The sequence below is a fragment of the Pseudochaenichthys georgianus genome, chromosome 15 (assembly GCF_902827115.2).
Source record: "Pseudochaenichthys georgianus chromosome 15, fPseGeo1.2, whole genome shotgun sequence".
NCBI classification, from domain to species: domain Eukaryota; kingdom Metazoa; phylum Chordata; class Actinopteri; order Perciformes; family Channichthyidae; genus Pseudochaenichthys; species Pseudochaenichthys georgianus.
This window is the reverse complement of record NC_047517.1, coordinates 6115199-6134181: the sequence shown is the minus strand read 5'-3', so window position 1 is coordinate 6134181 and position 18983 is coordinate 6115199. Positions and strand designations below refer to the sequence as shown.

Here is an 18983-nt window from a genome sequence, read left to right as displayed (position 1 = left end):
GATGCCTTTTCTGAACAACCCCTGTAGCTGCTGGTGATAAGAGCTTTTTGGTGTAACATGTGCAGAGAGAGGTCATGCTTCTGCGACACAACGGGCCACAGTTTTTTTTATTAAGACTTTTGGCTTCTAGTATGGAGATGGGAAAACACTTCCGTCATTATTCAGTTTCTAATAGAGCAAAATGCATGTTTGACTGACATCATCACTACACCAGTGGTGAACCATCAGAGCCTTAAAGGTATTCAGTAGGGATGGTCTGATCAATCGGCCGCCGATCGATACTCACTCTCTGCCGATCGATCGGTGCTCTCTAAAAATGCCGATCGCGAGAGCCGATTGCATGACGTAAAATGATGGCGTAAAATACATGACACTTGACTCTGTGCGTGGCAAAACAAGCACGCAAAAATGGCTTCACCGGTCTGGCAGTATTTTAAGTGTCCGAAAATGACAATAAAATAGCGGTATGCAACATGTGTAGCAGAAATCCTGCAGCTCCACCCGCTGTGACGGACCGGTGAGCGGAGCAAAACACGCACTAAGAGTTAGACCTAACACACTTAGCTATTTTATCTACCTCTGGAACAAGCTAAACTAGTTATAAATATATTTATTCTTCACTGTCGGGTCACTAATTACTGGATCACTGAGCTGCATGAAATACTGACAGGCTGTCAGGAGAGAGAGAGAGAGAGAGAGAGAGAGAGAGAGAGAGAGGAAAAGAGAACGCTTCCGCTCATCTCTCCCGTGTTATTATCCGAAGTTAATGTAAACTTGAATTATGTACTTAATTTGAATGTAATAATTATGTTGGTTGTCGTTTGTGGAAGCGCCAGTGAATGAGCCCTATTAACTGAGTTTTAAACATCACTTTAAATGGAAGATCCCCATAGGCCCCGCCCACTCGATCGGCCCCAAAATTGGCGATCGGAATCTTGATGATTTTATTTTATTTTATTTGAAAGGGCAGTGTGGATGGTGAGAGATATGGTGTCGTCTGTATAATAATGAATGAACTAATCTGAAATACACTCAACATCCAATAACCACACCTCTTCAATCCTCAAATGCAATGAATGACGAAGCAGCCAGGCATGTCAGGACTTGGAGCTAATGTTTGGGAAATACTACTGATACATAGTAGGGGTGTAACGGTACACGTACCGAAATTATTCGGTACGGGTACACGTGTGTACCAAAGTGTACCGAACAAATATAACGTTAAAGGTAAACAATTGAGAACTTGAACAACTTTTTGGAAGTAATCTCAGGTGCTGCGTCGCAGCATTCAGAGTAATTTGTTCACATTGGGTTCAACGCGTCATAGAGCGACCAAGTCATTTAATTGGACGAGAGGCATACTATGAGAGCTGGTTAGAGGGATGCGTTCAAATGTAGTCAGTAATTTGAGGAACTGTCGAAATGGCGAACGCAGATAAAGTTGAGCTCGAAAATCCTCCAGCATCATTGAAGTCTCCGGTTTGGGAACATTTTGGTTTCGCAGTTACGTACAAGGATGACTGACAAAGACAGGTGGACCGAACCAAAGCTGTTTGTCGGCATTGTTCAACTAACATTGGTTACGCGGCTGGCAATGCATCAAACTTGCACACTCATTTGAAAAGGCATCACCCGAACGTGAATATCACCGGTACCAAAAGAAAAAAGACTGAAGTGCAAACCCAACTCCCACTAGCATTTAAGCCTCCACCACTCGCAAAAAGTTCAAACCGAGCCAAAGCTATTACAAACGCCAAATATCCTTATGTTGCCATGTTAACAAAGGAGACATTGTTAGTGCCAGCAGATCTTGCCCTTTCGGCAAGCAATGTGGACAAGTACATTTTTCTTTAAAAAAACATGAAAATACAATGACAAGCAAGTCATAATGTCAAACTGGCTGCTTAGGTACTAGTACAGTACAGTTAAAATACAGATTATTTCAGTTCATCGAAATGCTGCACCTTAATGTTTCTTTTATTATATTTTGTATTTATTTGAGTGAATTCATTATTCAGTTTAAAAATAATTTAAAAAACCCAAAAAATATTTTATGTTTTGTGATGCTGTACCGAAAACGTACCGAACAGTGACCTAAAAACCGAGGTACGTACCGAACCGAAATGTTTGTGAACCGTTACACCCCTAATACATAGACAACTCCCTCAAGTAACTTCTCTCTGGGTGTCAACTAACATTCCTCATGTACGGATGTGCAACTGCTGCTGAAGCCTCATGGCCCCCAGGCAGCATGGATCCAACAGAGACTATCAGTAAGAATCAAATAATATACCTAAAGAGTAGTTTAACGTCCTCTTTGTTTTTGCATCTGACTTTGAAATGCAAATTACTACAGCTATATATATATTTTACCTCTTGTACTTGAAAGGCCCTGTTAGTCAACTAATTGGTACATTTTGTGCAAGACAACTGTTTTTTTGTCTCTTGGTCATTTGTTATGCTTTTTCACACCGACTGACTCATTTCCCAGAAAATGATGAGCACATTGGTGATCAACACAAGACTTAAAGTGGCATGCTTGTCAGATTCGTTTGTAAAATTTTACAGATCAATCTCATCAATCAAATTGTTTTAAGTAGACTAAGAAAGTCTAATACAGGCCCTTAAATGTGCCTCCAGGACAACAACCAGATATAGAAAACAAGCAGACATAATCATTTGATGCTTCCATTGCATCAGTTTGATTGTTCTTTGTGCATTTTAATACTGAACCCCCACTGTTGTGTCTTCTGTGAATCTTATGAATGAGTCCTCTTCAGTACGATGGGTGCTGGGTGTCCCCCTCTGGCTTTCCCATCCTGGATATGTATGGCTCTTGGATTGAACCCAAGATTCGCTTGTCGACACTCCCACCCTTATCCCAGTTCCTTATCTGGGCCCAACGGGGCCTGGCTGGTTATTGTCCCGCTCTGCTCACACATCAATTATCAAATCCTCCTGAGCAGGGGTCAATGAACTCTGGAAAAAGTTGGCCGTGTCGACCCACAGTAAAGTCCCTGTCTCATGTTATATATATTATATATATATAGCACTTCGGGATTTGAATTCAAATATGAAGTGCTTTATAAATGGAACCCATTATTATTATTATTATTATTATTATTATTATTATATGTCTTTAGATTCACATATATGTCTGCGAGTGCGTAATTTCCCCTGAGAGACCCACACTATAAACCTTCCTGTCTGGTTCAGTGAGTGACTGCTTATTTTACCTGACGGGGGGAACTGACTGGGGACCTGGACCTGACAGATGGTTTTCAGCATCAGCAACATGACCATCTCCACACCTCTGCTAGTTTGGGCCTGAGCAGACTCTTCTGCTGTGTTCTGGGGCATGCTGACCTGACTCAGCACCTGGGAGACACAGCTCATAAAAATAGCCACAAAAACTACAAAACCAAAAAAGGTACATAAAAACAGAGGCCTGAGGATACATTATTATGTATTTATTTCAACAAGGACCATGCATACAAATACATTCATCTCAGAAAAGAGAAGAGATGAATTATTATCTCAGAAAAGAGAAGAGATGAATTATTATCATAGCACAGAGACAGCTCTGGTTAAAGTCACAAATGACATTCTAATAGCCTCAGACAAGGGACTTGTCTCTATTCTTGTTTTGCTCGATCTCAGTGCTGCATTTGATACTATCGACCATGATATCATATTGCAAAGACTAGAGCACTTAGTTGCCATACAGGGAACTGCTTTAGGCTGGTTTAGGTCCTATCTATCTGAACGCTCTCAGTTTGTACGTGTTAACGATGAATCTTCCACGCAAACCAAAGTTAGCCATGGAGTGCCACAGGGCTCAGTGCTCGGACCTATTTTGTTCACATTATATATGTCTCCGTTAGGCAATATTATAAGGAATCATTCTGTAAACTTTCATTGTTATGCGGATGATACTCAACTATATTTATCAATCAAGCCTGATGAAATTAATCATCTAAATAAAATTCAAGACTGCCTTAAGGACTTAAAAACGTGGATGACCTTAAACTTTTTGATGTTGAACACGACCAAAACTGAAGTTATTGTACTTGGCCCGAAGAATCTACGAAACAAATCATCTAAAGATATACTAACTATGGATGGCATTAATTTGGCCTCCAGTGAGACTGTAAGGAATCTTGGTGTTATATTTGATCAGGATTTATCCTTTAACGCCCACATAAAATCAATTTCAAGGACCGCCTACTTCCATCTACGTAACATTGCAAAAATCAGGCATATCTTGCCTCAAAAACGATGCAGAGAAACTAGTCCATGCATTTGTTACTTCTAGGCTGGATTATTGTAACTCTTTATTATCAGTGAGTACCAAGAAGTCAGTCAAGTCGCTTCAGCTGATTCAAAATGCTGCAGCTCGTGTACTAACCAGTGTTAGGAAAAGGGACCACATTACTCCTGTTCTGGCTGCCTTACACTGGCTCCCTATAGAACACAGGATAGAATTTAAAATTCTTCTTCTCGCCTACAAAGCCCTTAATGGGCAGGCGCCATCTTACCTTAAAGAACTCATTATACCCTACTATCCTACTAGGGCATTGCGTTCCAAGAATGCAGGGTTGTTTGTTGTTCCTAGAATCTCTAAAAGTACAATGGGAGCCAGAGCCTTTTCTTATCAAGCTCCACATTTGTGGAATCAGCTTCCAGTTTGTGTTCGGGCGGCAGACACCCTATCCGTTTTTAAGAGTGCGCTTAAGACCTTCCTTTTTGATAAAGCTTATAGTTAGGGCTGATTAGATTCAACCCCTAGTTTTGCTGATATAGGCTTAGTTTGTCGGGGGACATCTTACTTCTTCCTTCTCTCTGTCTATACCTGTGTACTCATGTTCCGATTAACCCAGCTTCCCCAAATGTCTTTCTTTTTGGTGTCTATATACGCCGGGATCCGGAGTCATGGATGATCCTGCGGTCCTGTGTCCTGATCGCGAGCCCTGGATCGCGAGCCCTGGATCGCGAGCCCTGGATCGCGAGCCCTGGATCGCGAGTCGTGGCTGTGGTCCTGGATCATCGGTCCTGGATGGATATCCTCGTGGATTCATCTTCCTATTATACACACATGCATTTCCAAACATTTGGACTACCTATGTTGCAAATGTATTATCTTTTCAATTTACACACGGCATCTATTGCACGTCTGTCCGTCCTGGGAGAGGGATCCCTCCTCTGTTGCTCTCCCTGAGGTTTCTCCCATTTCCCCCTTTAAACTGTGGGTTTTCTTCTGAAGTTTTTCCTTGTACGATGTAGGGATGCCAGCGATTATTCGATTATTCGAATATTCGCTACAGTCGCTATAGTCTCGGTCGAATAATCGATTATTATTCGCCAGGGCTGCCGAATAATCGATTTTGATCATGGTCAGTTTCTGGCAACCCTAGTACGATGTGAGGGTCTAAGGACAGAGGGTGTCGTATTGTCATACTGATATTCTGTACTAGTGCTGTAGCGACGCGTCGACTTCAAAATATCGTCGACGACATATTTCCGCGTCGACGCGTCGCTACACACACACACACGTGGGTGTGTAAACAAAGCAACAAGCAGTTCGCAATCGCACTTCAAACACAATGGAGACTGAAACGGCTACCACCTCCTCCTCACAGGATTGCGCACGAAGCCCTCAAACGAAAACATCTCGCCCTAGGTCTTCAACAGCATGGGAATATTTTAAAGTTAGTGCAAAACGCAAAGATATTGTCATTTGCACTCTTTGCCAAATGGAGTTGGCATATCACACAAGCACAACGGCTATGTTGGAACATTTAAAGTGGCAGCTAGCTGTGGTGGCTACCATTAGCAGCTAGCATTTGCTCTCCGATTTTTACATAAAAATGGAATTATGGATTATAAATTCAATCATTTTTTTATACATAGACGTTAAAAACCTATGGATTAACCGATTCAGCCGCGTTTTTTCTCATTTTAATGCCATTGAACACGTCTTTTGATCAGATTGACAGCTACGGTGGTGAGACGATCTCCCTAGAAGCTCTGTAAAGGTACGTGTTGTGATGACTGTATTTGCTTCCCCTGTCGCGAGTCCGGATCACTCAGTGATGATACTATATACCTACATAATCTGTGGAGTCTCAGCTTTAATCGGATATCTTGTATGTGCAGCTACGATAAGTAATAAGGGTACTTTTATCTTGAGTTCTGTGCCAATGTCCGTTAGCATTTTTCGCTCATGGGTCATTTAGATGCTTCTTATGAGACTTGTGTTTTGTTTTGGTAAACATGGTTTGTATCGTCAATTAGCTGAGATTATTTCCGTTAATCTGGTATAACACATTAATAGTTTGTTAAATATTAAGATCCCCTGAGACACAGTATCGTGAAAAAAAAAAAATGTACATTACGTTTTTTTTACATTATGTTTTTTATGAATTGAACAACAGAAAAATAATCGTTAGATTAGTCGACTAATCGATCAAATAATCGCCCGATTAATCATTTTCGAAATAATCGTTTCCCCCCAGCACTATTCTGTACACACTGTGAAGACCACTGAGACAAATGTAACATTTGTGATATTGGGCTATATAAATAAACATTGATTGATTGATTGATTGATGAATTATGCCAGATTTGAGCTAATAGCTCATTTCCATCTGCAGTCCTTAGGCAGGTACATAACAATCAACAAACACCAAACACATTGCATAATCTCTATCACACAAACAATTATAAAACACTATTTAAGTACAGGGCAATAAAATAATACATAGTACAGTTAAAATATAATACAGTGAGACTCTTCCTTCAACAATGTATTTTCATGTGTCAGATGCTTCAGGATTGGATTATCATTAAATAAAGGATAAACTAGAAACATCTGGACTAATGAAACACACAACTATGATAACTATGAGAACTATGATAACTGCTAGGGATTTATGACATGGTGTATCTGCAGAGGGAATTGAGTTCTGTTGGAAATGTGTGCAACCATATTATCAGCTAAAAACAGCAAGAAGTCCGACATCAGGTTAATCTGATGTAAGGAAAACTCAAACATCTCAAACAAGCCGAAACACATGAACAATGCCAACGACAATCATACATTGTAAACCCCCTTATAGAAAACGAGGCAAGTAATGCGATTCATTTTTGAAGTATTGCCAGATAAAAACTCTTTGAACCTAAATTCAAACGAATGAAGGTCCAGTCATTTCAAAGAATGGCACAGCACAATTCATCTTTGCATATTGAAGGACTGCAACCCTGAAATGACCTACACATTACCTGGAGCAGCTCTATAGCGCAATTGCCAAAACCTTTAGACCGGCTCTTTAAAAAGACTTTACCGCGGCAGCATCTAAGTACAAAGTATGTGTAATGTCTGATTGAATAGAGTTGGTCATTATCCGAAGAATTTCCGGTGAGCAAGTAGGCGTGTTGATGAGGATTCCATCACGTTTGGTGTGAAACCAGAAGAAAACAAACACCAAAGGGTGAAGGAGCAGGGTTTAACACAAAAACTGAAATATATAAATGGGGGGACAATGAGATTCGGGAAAACCTGTTAGTAAGGGCCGAATACGAAATCCCATAAACCAGTGGTTCCCAAACTTTTTCAGTCGGGACCCCCTTGGGTATTGGAAATATTTTCGGGACCCCCCAACCCGGTTCCCATCTATATTGGTAGGATTAATTGTATATTGTTGTAAAAACATTACATTTTCTCTGCTAATAATAAGAAGATACAAAGATCCAACTATAATTTTATATTTTATTATAGATTACACATGAACAAAAGTGCTTGTAATTAGGGCTGCAACAAACGACTAATGATGAAGGCAAATGCCTTCCCAGATGTAAAAAAGTAGAAAACATTACATTCAGTTATAACTGCCAAAACAAACATTATTTACACTATTATGGCCCCTGTTAAAAATGTTTGTAATGTTATCTACTGTAAGTTGATCGAACGAATGCCTCCTCATCCGGAAGCTGACCGAGCAGACCCGAGCAGCAGTCGAGAGGAGCCGAGCGCATCCACGAAGCACACAAAATGGCGACGTCAGAGTTCCCGTTAGCCGGCAAAATCTCTTTGGTCAAAATGTCCAGTCAAAATAATTTCCCTTTGGCGCAATACCGCTTCAGTTGCGCCACTTATGTGACAGACAAGAAGAGTATGTGACAGACAAGAATAGTCAATTATAATGTCTAACACTTAATGTGGAGAAAGAGATGTCCTGTGTGGGTTGATTGTGCGTTGATCTGTTGGTAATGCCTCGGGGTTCCGGTGGGCATGTAAACAAATGCATCATGCTGCGCTATACTTTGTGGCCTCACCCGGTTGCATAGCGACACTTAATTGTTTAGGTGTCTTTTAATAAGCAGGTAGTCCTATCATTAGCTAGAACTAGCTGGATCTGATCGATATGGACATAAACGCGAGTGAAGTCTAATCTGACGGGAGAGAGAGATCAGCTGCTGCTGACGAGTCGAGACTATTGATTTAAAGTATTTAAATGTACATGCATCCGCTAAGAAAAATAGTCCGTTGTTACTGTTTGAACTAACGTAGCAACGGCAGGAACTGCTTCGATAGCGTTTTTGAGGAGCTTTTTGATTACAGATTTGAAAAAATCGTTGCTTGCTTTAAAAGTAGCACAATTCATGATGTCAAACCTTGGGAAGTATCTAGATATCCCTGCCCTAATGCCAAAGTAACTGGCAACTGAATATGTGTCACCGTCTGACCTATGTCTGGACCGCTGCGTAAAAAGGAGGGTTTCTGCCCGTTACTTCTCTGCTGTTTTCTTGTCGCTCTTGTCTTGTCAGTTAGTTTCAGCCAAACTGTATACAGTTAAATCGAACGGACTTCCTTGTGCAGATGTGAGCGTCCTTAACAACGGTCAATAAATCCTTGACAGCGGTCTGTCTGTTCTGGATTAAAAACGTGTCACGTGTTTTGAATTGACCAATCAGAATCGAGTATTCAACAAAGCCATGTAATAATGTTTTTTAACGGACGTTGTCTGATTATATAATCATATGTCTGTTGATCTCCAGACTAACAGCAGCATGAGAATAACCTGCCGAAAGTGCCGATGCTCCATGGCGGAGGCTCCGCTAGAAATTGCCGGGATTTGCGTTTGTACTAGGGGTCGACCGATTATCGGCCAGGCCGATTATCGGGGCCGATATTCATCATTTGACCGATTATCGGTATCGGCCTTTTTTTTATAAAATTGCCGATAACACTTTGGCTCTGATGCGGCCGTTTCTCTGTCTGCAGTCACCACTCTCTGTACACGAGCAATGTCCCGCCCACAGCGCTATCTGATAGGCTATTACTGAAGTGTCAATCAACACTGAAGATTTTCCGGGCGGGAGCCAGCCATAGAGGCGGGTCCTTCTCAGATTTCAGGCAGGTGCGAAGAACGCAGACACAGACAGAGGCAAGCAGCAGCGCTGAGCGGCAGAGCCATACATGTGTTTCGAAGGTAAATCAGTTGAAAGCCGAAGTTCAATAAACATCCCAATCCCCTGTATGCTGAAGTTGCAAAAACAGCACAATCTATTGATCTAATTCTATCAGCTTCCCAGTTACACAGGGACGGGGGAAGTCAGTCAGCGTGCAGCGTCTTGCAGCGGAACTGTGGTGCGGAGGGGGGGCTGCGAGTGAAGCCTCGCAGTTTTTCAGGTTGATATGTGAAGCTCATTAGCTAGCCAACATGTATTTAGCAAATGTTTAGCAAAATATTAGAAGTGAGGCTACTAGTCTAACGTTAGGTCTACTGCAATAGCCTCACTTTTAATAGTTTGCAAAACATTAGCTAGCATAGTGTTTTGCAGTTGCTAGCAGTTTATTGGGATTTTATGCTAGACAGACAGGCATTGGTTTGATATAATAAATTAAGCATTATTGTTAGTTAAGCATGTCAGCCTGCTGCCCCACTTCTTGTCTCATTGCAAATGGCTGCACTAAAGAAAAGGGCACAGAGAGGAAACCAGTTGTAAGATGTTGTAAAAGTTCATTAAACATAATGTAGGCTATGCTTAAATGCATTTCAAAGAAGTTGTGTTGGAGTTTGTGTTATTCTACATTTTGACACCAAGATTTTCTGATTTTACTGCAAATGTATATCGGTTCCAAATATCGGTTATCGGTCTCCTTGATTACTAATAATCGGTATCGGTATCGGCCTTGAAAAAGCCATATCGGTCGATCCCTAGTTTGTACCCCCTTAATGTCTGACCAATGGTTGAACAGCATTTCCGAGCACATGACTTGTGTTTAAAGTTTATAGTCCGTTTGAGTTTTTCCCGTGTGAACGCAAACCGAACCTTCTGAAAAATGAAACAATGTAACAAACTGTCGTCTGGTGCGCACCAGAGAGCGGACTATTAGGTGTGAATGCACCCTTATAGTATCCTTCATAACAATTCATTGTTAGATGTATAACTGTCACTGTAGGAAGCTAGACACTGGGAAAGAATATGTTGTACTTACAATTCTGACTTTTTGTCGCCTGCTGGAGGCGACTTTCAGCCCTTTTACAAGATATTTTCCTTTTGAAATACTAATGCTGTATTATGACAGGACGGGGGAAAAACCGAAATAGCATCATCTGATCTTTCTTTTTATAAACTTTTCCACTCCTGCAGCAACACACTGGAACAGACTTTGGCAGAGGAAGAAACACAAACTCAAGCTGTCAGATGAAGTATTTAGTCACAGTCTCGGCCGTTCAGCTTCTCCTCATAAAACTTGGGCCAAAAAAGCCGGACACAGAGAAGAAACTTGATATTAGACATAAAGACACCCATTATTTGTTTCCTCCATGCTAACCACAATGTCTGCTATCACATATTTGCAACATATAAATACACATCCTGGATGCTCAATTACATTGTTCAGTTAGGGAATTCACTACCATGTGACTAAAGGCTAAATATAGCCTCTATGCTGGCTGCAGTAACATCTTCACATGTTTACAGGGGAAATACAACTGTACTGCTCCTCAATGAGATGCAGAGGAGTACTTTTGGTATAACCTCTCAAATACTACACACACACACACACACACACACACACACACACACACACACACACACACAATATAAATCTATTGCCTCAACATATAGGTATCTTGGCTTAGTCCAAAGAGAGGTGTATGTAATCAAAAACAGTGGTTGTAATCAATGAAAGACACCGGCCAATGACCAGTTTGTATTGAAATGAAAGAACTGGAGAATGAAAGCCAACATTAGGATAATATGGTGATCCCTGGAAAGCAGCGCAAACACATAAGCTTACATCGTTGGATATAAAAACTGGCAGTTGGCGTGTGTCAAAGTGTAAACATATTTTCGGCTAATCCAACTGAGCCTTCCATTGGAAAATCTCCTGGTTTCATGATCTGATCTCTGTCAACAAGCCAGATTCAGTTACCACCAGAGATCACCATCACCGTCCCCAATAAGTGGGCTGTTCTTTATTTTCTACAATTTCAAAATCAGGCTTTATTTTTCACTTTCTTCAACATTCATAGTGAGCAGCCTTTTCCTGTCATATTTTAGGATATTTACAATAATCTTAAAACTTCTCCATGATTAACTCGAGTCACACAGGGTGTGTCAAAATAACTGAATGACTTATTATTTTTGGGTGCTACAATATGTAAAAAAATAACTGGATTCCAATTCCAGCAACTTCAGTTAAGCATTACCTGCACAAGCTTGTCTGAAATGTACATTCTCAGGGTTAGAGTTGGGTGCTACAATATGTAAAAAAATAACTGGATTCCAATTCCAGCAACTTCAGTTAAGCATTACCTGCACAAGCTTGTCTGAAATGTACATTCTCAGGGTTAGAGTTAAGAAATAATTTAAACGTCCAAACTTTCCTTTTAAAGAGTCATTTCCTGTTACTGGTTTGTTGATACAGCAGATTACCCTGACACTATGGCTGCGGCCCCACGAGGACGAATTCGGTCGTTTGCGTTACTGTTTAGTGTCATATAGACCGTTCGGCCACACGAGGACGACCGAATATGGCACTAAACGACTGAGGAAACGACAACGGGTCCCAAGGTGGATAGAAATGCATACGCCACTCTCTGGGGGGGTCAAACAGCTCCGTGTGTGCGCCCTATACGGACATTTTCAGATCACTGATAGTGATTGCGCAATAGCCCCGCCTCTCCCCACCTCTTCTGCTCACCTCCGCTTACCCCGCGCCAGTGCTGAAGTGTTTCGCCACCAACAACAACTACAATGGCGGATCGCAGAGTTGCTATCGTGCTCCGGACGCTATTGACCATGCTACAGTTGTTTGTGCAACATCTACAGCAATAATGATGAGGCAATAGCCCCGCCTCTCCCCACCTCTGCTGCTCACCCCCACGTCAAAGTAAACTGCACCCTGAATTCAGATTATTTATCTTTCTCTCGCGAGTGAAGTCTAATCTGACAGGACGGAGACACGCAGCTCTGCTCACCTGCAGCTCCTCCCTCTGCAGCAAAACACACACTTCAAGTCAGATCATCACCCTTAGCTATTTTAATTACCTCTCAAACTCCCTAAACTAGTTATAAATATGTTTATTTTTATAGTCGGCTGGGTCACTGATTACTGGATGAGCTGCTGCATGAGACAGACACTGGCGCTGTCCGAAGAGAGGGAGGAAAAAGAGAGGCTCCGTGTATTTTATCATTATATTATATAGAGTCGTTATTCATTTGTTTTAAAGCTCAATAAATAACAAAGAAGACCTTTGACCGGCACTTTTATAATTTTGTCCGGAAGATTTCAACTTTAATACACGTTGACTGGCGAAAAACTCTGCCCGGTTCCCTCGGCCCCCACCGCGGAGAATAAACAGAAGGGCAACCATGACAACCTTCTTCTTCGCTGCTTTTGTGGAGGAAGTTACAGCGCCACCTACAGGCTCCTGTATATGTACTGCAGCTTCTCCAGCGGTTGGAGCTAAACGGAGCGGTCTCGTGTGGGCAGACACTATCCGGATAATTATTGCATGTGGACGGAAGCCGTTTGCGATTGCGTTTGCGTTAATCCTATGCGTTTAGCCGTTTTCGTCCTCGTGGGGCCGCAGCCTATATCTCCATCCTCTCTCAAAACAAGACCTACACCTCAGGCGTCATGGTGCTGTTCTTTGGTGACACCTTAGTCCATCCAGCAGGGTTTCCACCTGAACAAACAAACCGCAGGCCAAAGGGAAACACTCCCTGAACATGTTGCCCACATTCTGCCAGGAGCTTTCACTGAGAGTTCAACTGGGTTAACTAATGTAGAGACTCCATCATCCCCTACACTGTGCTACAGCTTGGTGCAATTTAAATGATGTCCTGAATATGGCTGCGCAATTCATTGAAATCGCAATACGGGCTAGTGCAATATTCAAATTGCAGGAAACACACATTTGTTACTAAGGATTGTGCTGCTTCATAGATACACTGGCTTACAAATATTATTCTACAGACCAAATCAAATATATTTGTTTGGTAAGAATGCTCATTAAAACAATGATCATAAAATAATAACTTTAAAATGTTTTTTTGCTGAATTACATTTTTTGGCATCAATAATTATTGATCACCTTTGGTGGTGAGATTTTTTTAAGCAAGGCACATGGTCAGGTTGTCAAACATGATCAATTGGTATTGATTAACAAAATGTAGTTCAGTTGAAATTGGCGCCAACATTGAAAAAATACATGAAATGCTATTGTAGCTGTTAATTCTTTTAAATACTTTTCTTCATTTATGTGTGCCTAAAATATAAAAATACAATACATTTGTGGCAGCTTTTCCCCTATATCATTTTTAGTACATCTTATTTTGAATGATAATGAAGATAATGGTCAAGTCGGAATTGTAATATCAGTCGAAATAATCTACATTAGTATTTTATCCATATCGTGCGGCCGCAGTCCTGACTTATAACAAGTGATTCACTTTTACTATGTGCACTTGCATTCTCAATCTCTTGTAGTCTTTTTCTCTGTGATGGCCTTTAGCAGGCAACTGACAACAATTGAAAGTTTAGCAAAATCATTATTAAGCTTCATCTATCTATCTGTGTTCTACAGGCTGAACCTGTGAGACTCCCACAGTGCGTTCCCACTGTGTCTCCAGGGTGGGAGCGGATAGCAAGTTAAAGCCTGGGGGAGTAAGTATCCTAAGACTTGGGAGGACTTCATGTATACTGATGATAATGCATGTTTAACCCTCCCGTTATATTCGGTTTTTGTAACAGCAATAATATTCGTGGGTCAATTTGACCCAGTGCATGTTTAATTATCCAAAAATGGTCAGAAGCCCCAAAATCCAGATTTTTTTTTTTACATAGTTTGTACCTTTTATTACTATCAATGAAATCAATATTTAGTGCAATTGTGTTATTCACCCCTCACAGATTGAGTGAGGTATGAGTGAGTGACTTATTATTAGAATAAGTCACTCGTTTTCCCCAAAAATATACATTCAAACACATTTTTCTATTTTCTTTTTTACATTGGAAAAACCTTCATATAAAATACATTAGTTTTGCATGTTTTAAATTCATTTTAAAATGTTCCAACTTGTTTTACAATTGGTTGATGTTGATAAATAGAGACGAGACACCTCTTCTGTTCAGGGTCAAATTGACCCGTTCAGTGAGTGAGTGAGTGAGTGAGTGAGTGAGTGAGTGAGTGAGTGTGTGTGTGTGTGTAGATTTTCAAACGGGTCAATTTGAACCTGAATGTAACAGGAGGGTTAAGCTCCATCTTCACATGCAGGCAGTTTTGCACGTATCCGTTTCAGCACAAAGTCAACATTATTTCATCTGAAGCTCTAGAAGTTTCCAATGTTCCAACACATGTTTTAATGAGTTCAGCACTGAGCAAAAGTGCGAGCAGGCATCTCCAAAACAGACAATGTATTGCTTCCGGGGGAATTAAGCAGCGCCAATGTACGTCCACTATAATTGCTTGTTTTTGCCACAGATGGAACAGAATAATATTATAAAAGTGTACAACAACATCATTGAAAGACCCTACAAGCGAAATGTGGAATCTGCAAGGCTGCATGCTGCTCCATTTAATTAGGTTACCATTAAAAACCGAAGGCCCTGTGTCTTCATAGCATCTTCTCTTGGTAGAGCACGGGGCAGAGCCTGCTCCGAGTGTCATCCGACAAGGAGGATAATCCACATCTGACCATAACGTTACTACACTCAGCGGCGGCAACATGCAGGGCCCGCTCAGCCGATCCGCCCAAACAAATACGTTGTTGGTTGTTTAATTGATATTAAACATCTGAGAGACACAAGCTTCTCCTACAATTTCAGGACATCACCAGCGCTTTTCGGAAAAGTTGAGATGTTTTCCCCTTCAAGGGCTCGGAAGCAGCCACAAGAGAACGTGGAGCGCTCAGGAAAAACGCGCTGGGTGCAGCATGTATCCTCGATGGCCCCATTCGGTGGCATACGCTCTCACCTCGTTGCAGTGGGAAAAGGACGCCGGCACTATTCTGACACAGAACCCAGCCTTGTTTCTAGACTGCCCAAACAACGCACTGAAAGTAAAGTCGCTAACACATAAGCCAGCTGTCATTGGGAGGGGGGGACTTTACTTTAGACACACAGGGAGAGTTAGCATGAGATACTCAACAAAAAGCAAATAATGGTTTACTCTTGATGGCTGTTTCATAAATGGAATGCTTGCGGTCATAATGAGATTCCCTGAGGATGGCTGAGAGAGCTAGCAAACAGAATACGAGTTGAACGTGAGGAGGACTGTTTGTCTTTCGCATTAAATGTTCTTTAAACAATATCTCATAATTGTAGTCAGAGAAAATTATAATTTGCTAAAGGACATTGCTGACTGCAGAAAAGACAACTTCAAAGGATCCGTTTTAATTACAGGCTACATGCGTAGGGGGGAAAGGCACATTTAACTGAAACAACAGTACTGTGTCAAATTGTCAATTATAAATAAGTTTGTGGTACAACAGTAGCTACGGAGCTAGCTTCTACTTTCTTGTGGAAGATCAAACACAACTTGACAAAGAAATGAATCTTTAAATAACATGTGTATGTTGGATTTAATAACAAGCCATGTTATCTTGTTCTGTTGCCCATTAGCTTTTCTTTTATTTATTTTTTATTTAGTAAATTGTACGGTGTCCTTGGGTGTCATGAACGGCGCCTAAAAATAAAATGTATTATTATTATTATCCCGTTTATACTTAGGTCACCTATACCTTCAAGGGAAAAACTCTGTGTATAGTTTACATGAAATGCTTTAATCAACTCTTGCAGAGTATCTGTCCTTGTTCAAACACACCACAACTGCATGTTGAGGCTGTACAGAGTGGGGTTACATGTGTAAGAGCTGTGAACACGGAGTCTGGAGCGAAGTCACTTCAATAAGCTAAGTAAACAGCATGTTTTCCATTCAGAGATGAAACTCTAGATGATATGGGGATATACCATCAGCCTTAGAAGGCGTGATGCATTTCATATGGGACCTTAAAGGATTCAGGCTCTGCCGTCATGACACAAGACTTATGTACAATGGACCTAATAGCCGCGGAAAAAGCCTTAAAAAGCCATAAATAAAGAATTGATAGAACTCATACATACATCATAAGGGATGTCAACACAATACAGACCAAAGATAACTTTATATATGAGCATAAATACGACAAAAACATGCTCTAATGCACATTTTGGCTCCGTCTGAGAAGTCTGGTGAAGAAAAAATGATCCACAAGACACCAAAAGCGTGCTGCTTTTGAGAGAGAGAGGCAGGCTATTAATAGGCTTACTCCAGCGAGGGAGACGCTCTTCCCTCATGTTTTGGATCAGCTCTGAAGGGAGGGTGAAGGGAGGGAGGAAGAGGGGGACTCTGTATTGACGAAATACTGAAAGTGACACAAGAGCGTTTGGACTTGAAGCATTTCATAGTAGCACTTAGTTCCCACTATATTTAGTAGCATTAGGTACCAAGTTACAGCCTGACGTAAAAAACAAGGAGTCCAAGTGCATGATAACAACCTGCACAGACACTCCTTAAGAGCCCCGACACACCTATTTTTCCACAGAGTATGCCTTTGCGTTCTTCGGCAAAGCAAAGTTGCTTTATCTAGAGTAAATATTTAATTGTGGCTTGTTCTCATAAAGATGCAATAGTTTATGTACACCGTCTACTTTAGAAAATACCCTACTCTTGTATATGGAAATGTTGCATGGCAGCCCTGTGATCAATTCACGAAATATAGAGGGTGTCAAACATGACCTGTGTAGCAGCAGGTAACATCTCCGGTGATGCAGTGAAAAGCAAACATATTCATTCTAGCAAGCAACCACACATATAAATACACTTATTTTAGACCTTTACAGTGGTGCATTTGGGATTCCTAAGAAAAACGCATGTGACTTACATAAGTTTGGTTTTACTTGATTCACACTAAAAAGGTGGGTGTCCTCTGCATACTAGGTAGGCTATACTGTTACTGCATACCAAATGCAGTAGTGTTTACCTTTGCCCAACATTGGATCATAGAACATTAGGACTATACTGCAGCATAAGGCTATGATCAATACTCATGAGAGACATAATGGGGCATTGCATACCTTTAACACATACACATATTTGTTTATATGGTTGTGTGAGGCCCATGTGTTAGTGCGTGGCGGGTTTATGTTTGGGCTGCCGACCTGACACACACCACGAGTCGTGACCAGTTGAGACGTTATTTAAGCATAACGTGAAGACGGCCGAATGGAAAAAGAACATAAACACACAACATTGAACAGACAACAGTGAAAGACAACGTGTATCAAGGGAACACTCACATCCTCGAACAATGACCCGACGTTGGCTGTCACCAGCAGTATTCCTGTTCCCTGCGCTGCTGTCAGCTTCCCTGCCATAATGCTCTCTCGCAGGTGGGTCTCGTACAGTAGACTTTATAGGAAAGGAGCGGAGTGAAAAATAAAAACAGAAGCCCGGAGAATGTCTCACAAAACTGGTTATAACGCGGGGAATCTGCTGCTGAATCCGGGGTTCAGGCGGCTCGGCTGGAGCATATTTTTCAGTAGTGGCCGTGCATCTACTCGGAGTTGCTTTGCAGTGGAAGGTCCGTCGGCGGTTAGCTTCTAATGCTACTTTTTCACCTTCAGAGCCATCGTAAAAGTTTCCGTTTTAATCCAAGGCGAGTGCACGAGGGCTCTGGTTCACATCAGCGACGAGTGTTTCCCTTAGCTTTCGTACAGTGTAAAAGTCTCCCTCCGAAAGCAGGACACTCTGCCAGGACCATTGCCTTCACTGTTTGGAGAGGATAGGCTGGAGTCCTTCACTGCTCTGACGTCACTGTGCCAATGGAAACACGGGCTGTCTTAAAGGGCCAGCGCACCGTAAATACAGCAGCTCTGTGACTAACGTCACTGTGCCCATTATCGGACACAACTGGACTGCCCCATGGTGAGCGTTTGTCTTTTTCAGCATGTCCACCGCAAATTCTGATTGTTTTAAGATTACATAACTGATCAACTATTTCCATTGTTCTTTATAATCTATCAAAAACATTTATAGATAAAAGCAAGATATGTAAAGCAATGGGACAAGATGTATGTGAAACATGTTGATTTCCATTATAGTCTGTTTGTAGTGCAAGTATTGACCAATCACATATTTGTGGGCTTCGGTTACATGCAGATAAACAGTCGTTGTTAGGAGTAAATTAAGAATTAGCCAAAATGCAACCAATCTTCTATTTCTCTGACCAGGACTAAGCTTTTTTTCAGCGGTAAACTGAATGGAAGGTGTCTACTTGCATTAGACGTCATATCTCTAAGTATATTTGTGGACCCTGGCGCCAGGATTTGTTGACTGAATGTTTTTAATGAAAGAAAATGTATTGGATTTTATCCAAGCAGCAACCTCCTAAATGGAAACTAAAAAAGGTGTACAGTATATAGCTTC

General features: G+C 41.3%; 1 protein-coding gene across 2 annotated transcripts in view; it reads right to left on the bottom strand.

The window, feature by feature from the left end:
* LOC117459683 (inositol polyphosphate-5-phosphatase A) overlaps positions 1 to 18355 on the bottom strand; it is a 201661-nt gene extending 183306 nt beyond the window's left edge. For both annotated transcript variants that reach the window (XM_034100754.2, XM_034100752.2), the window contains exon 1: positions 17855 to 18355. In XM_034100754.2, coding sequence (XP_033956645.1) covers positions 17855 to 17932 — 78 coding nt within the window. In that variant the 5' untranslated portion in view covers positions 17933 to 18355. The remainder of the gene's footprint in view (positions 1 to 17854) is intronic.
* Positions 18356 to 18983: the final 628 nt, after the last annotated feature.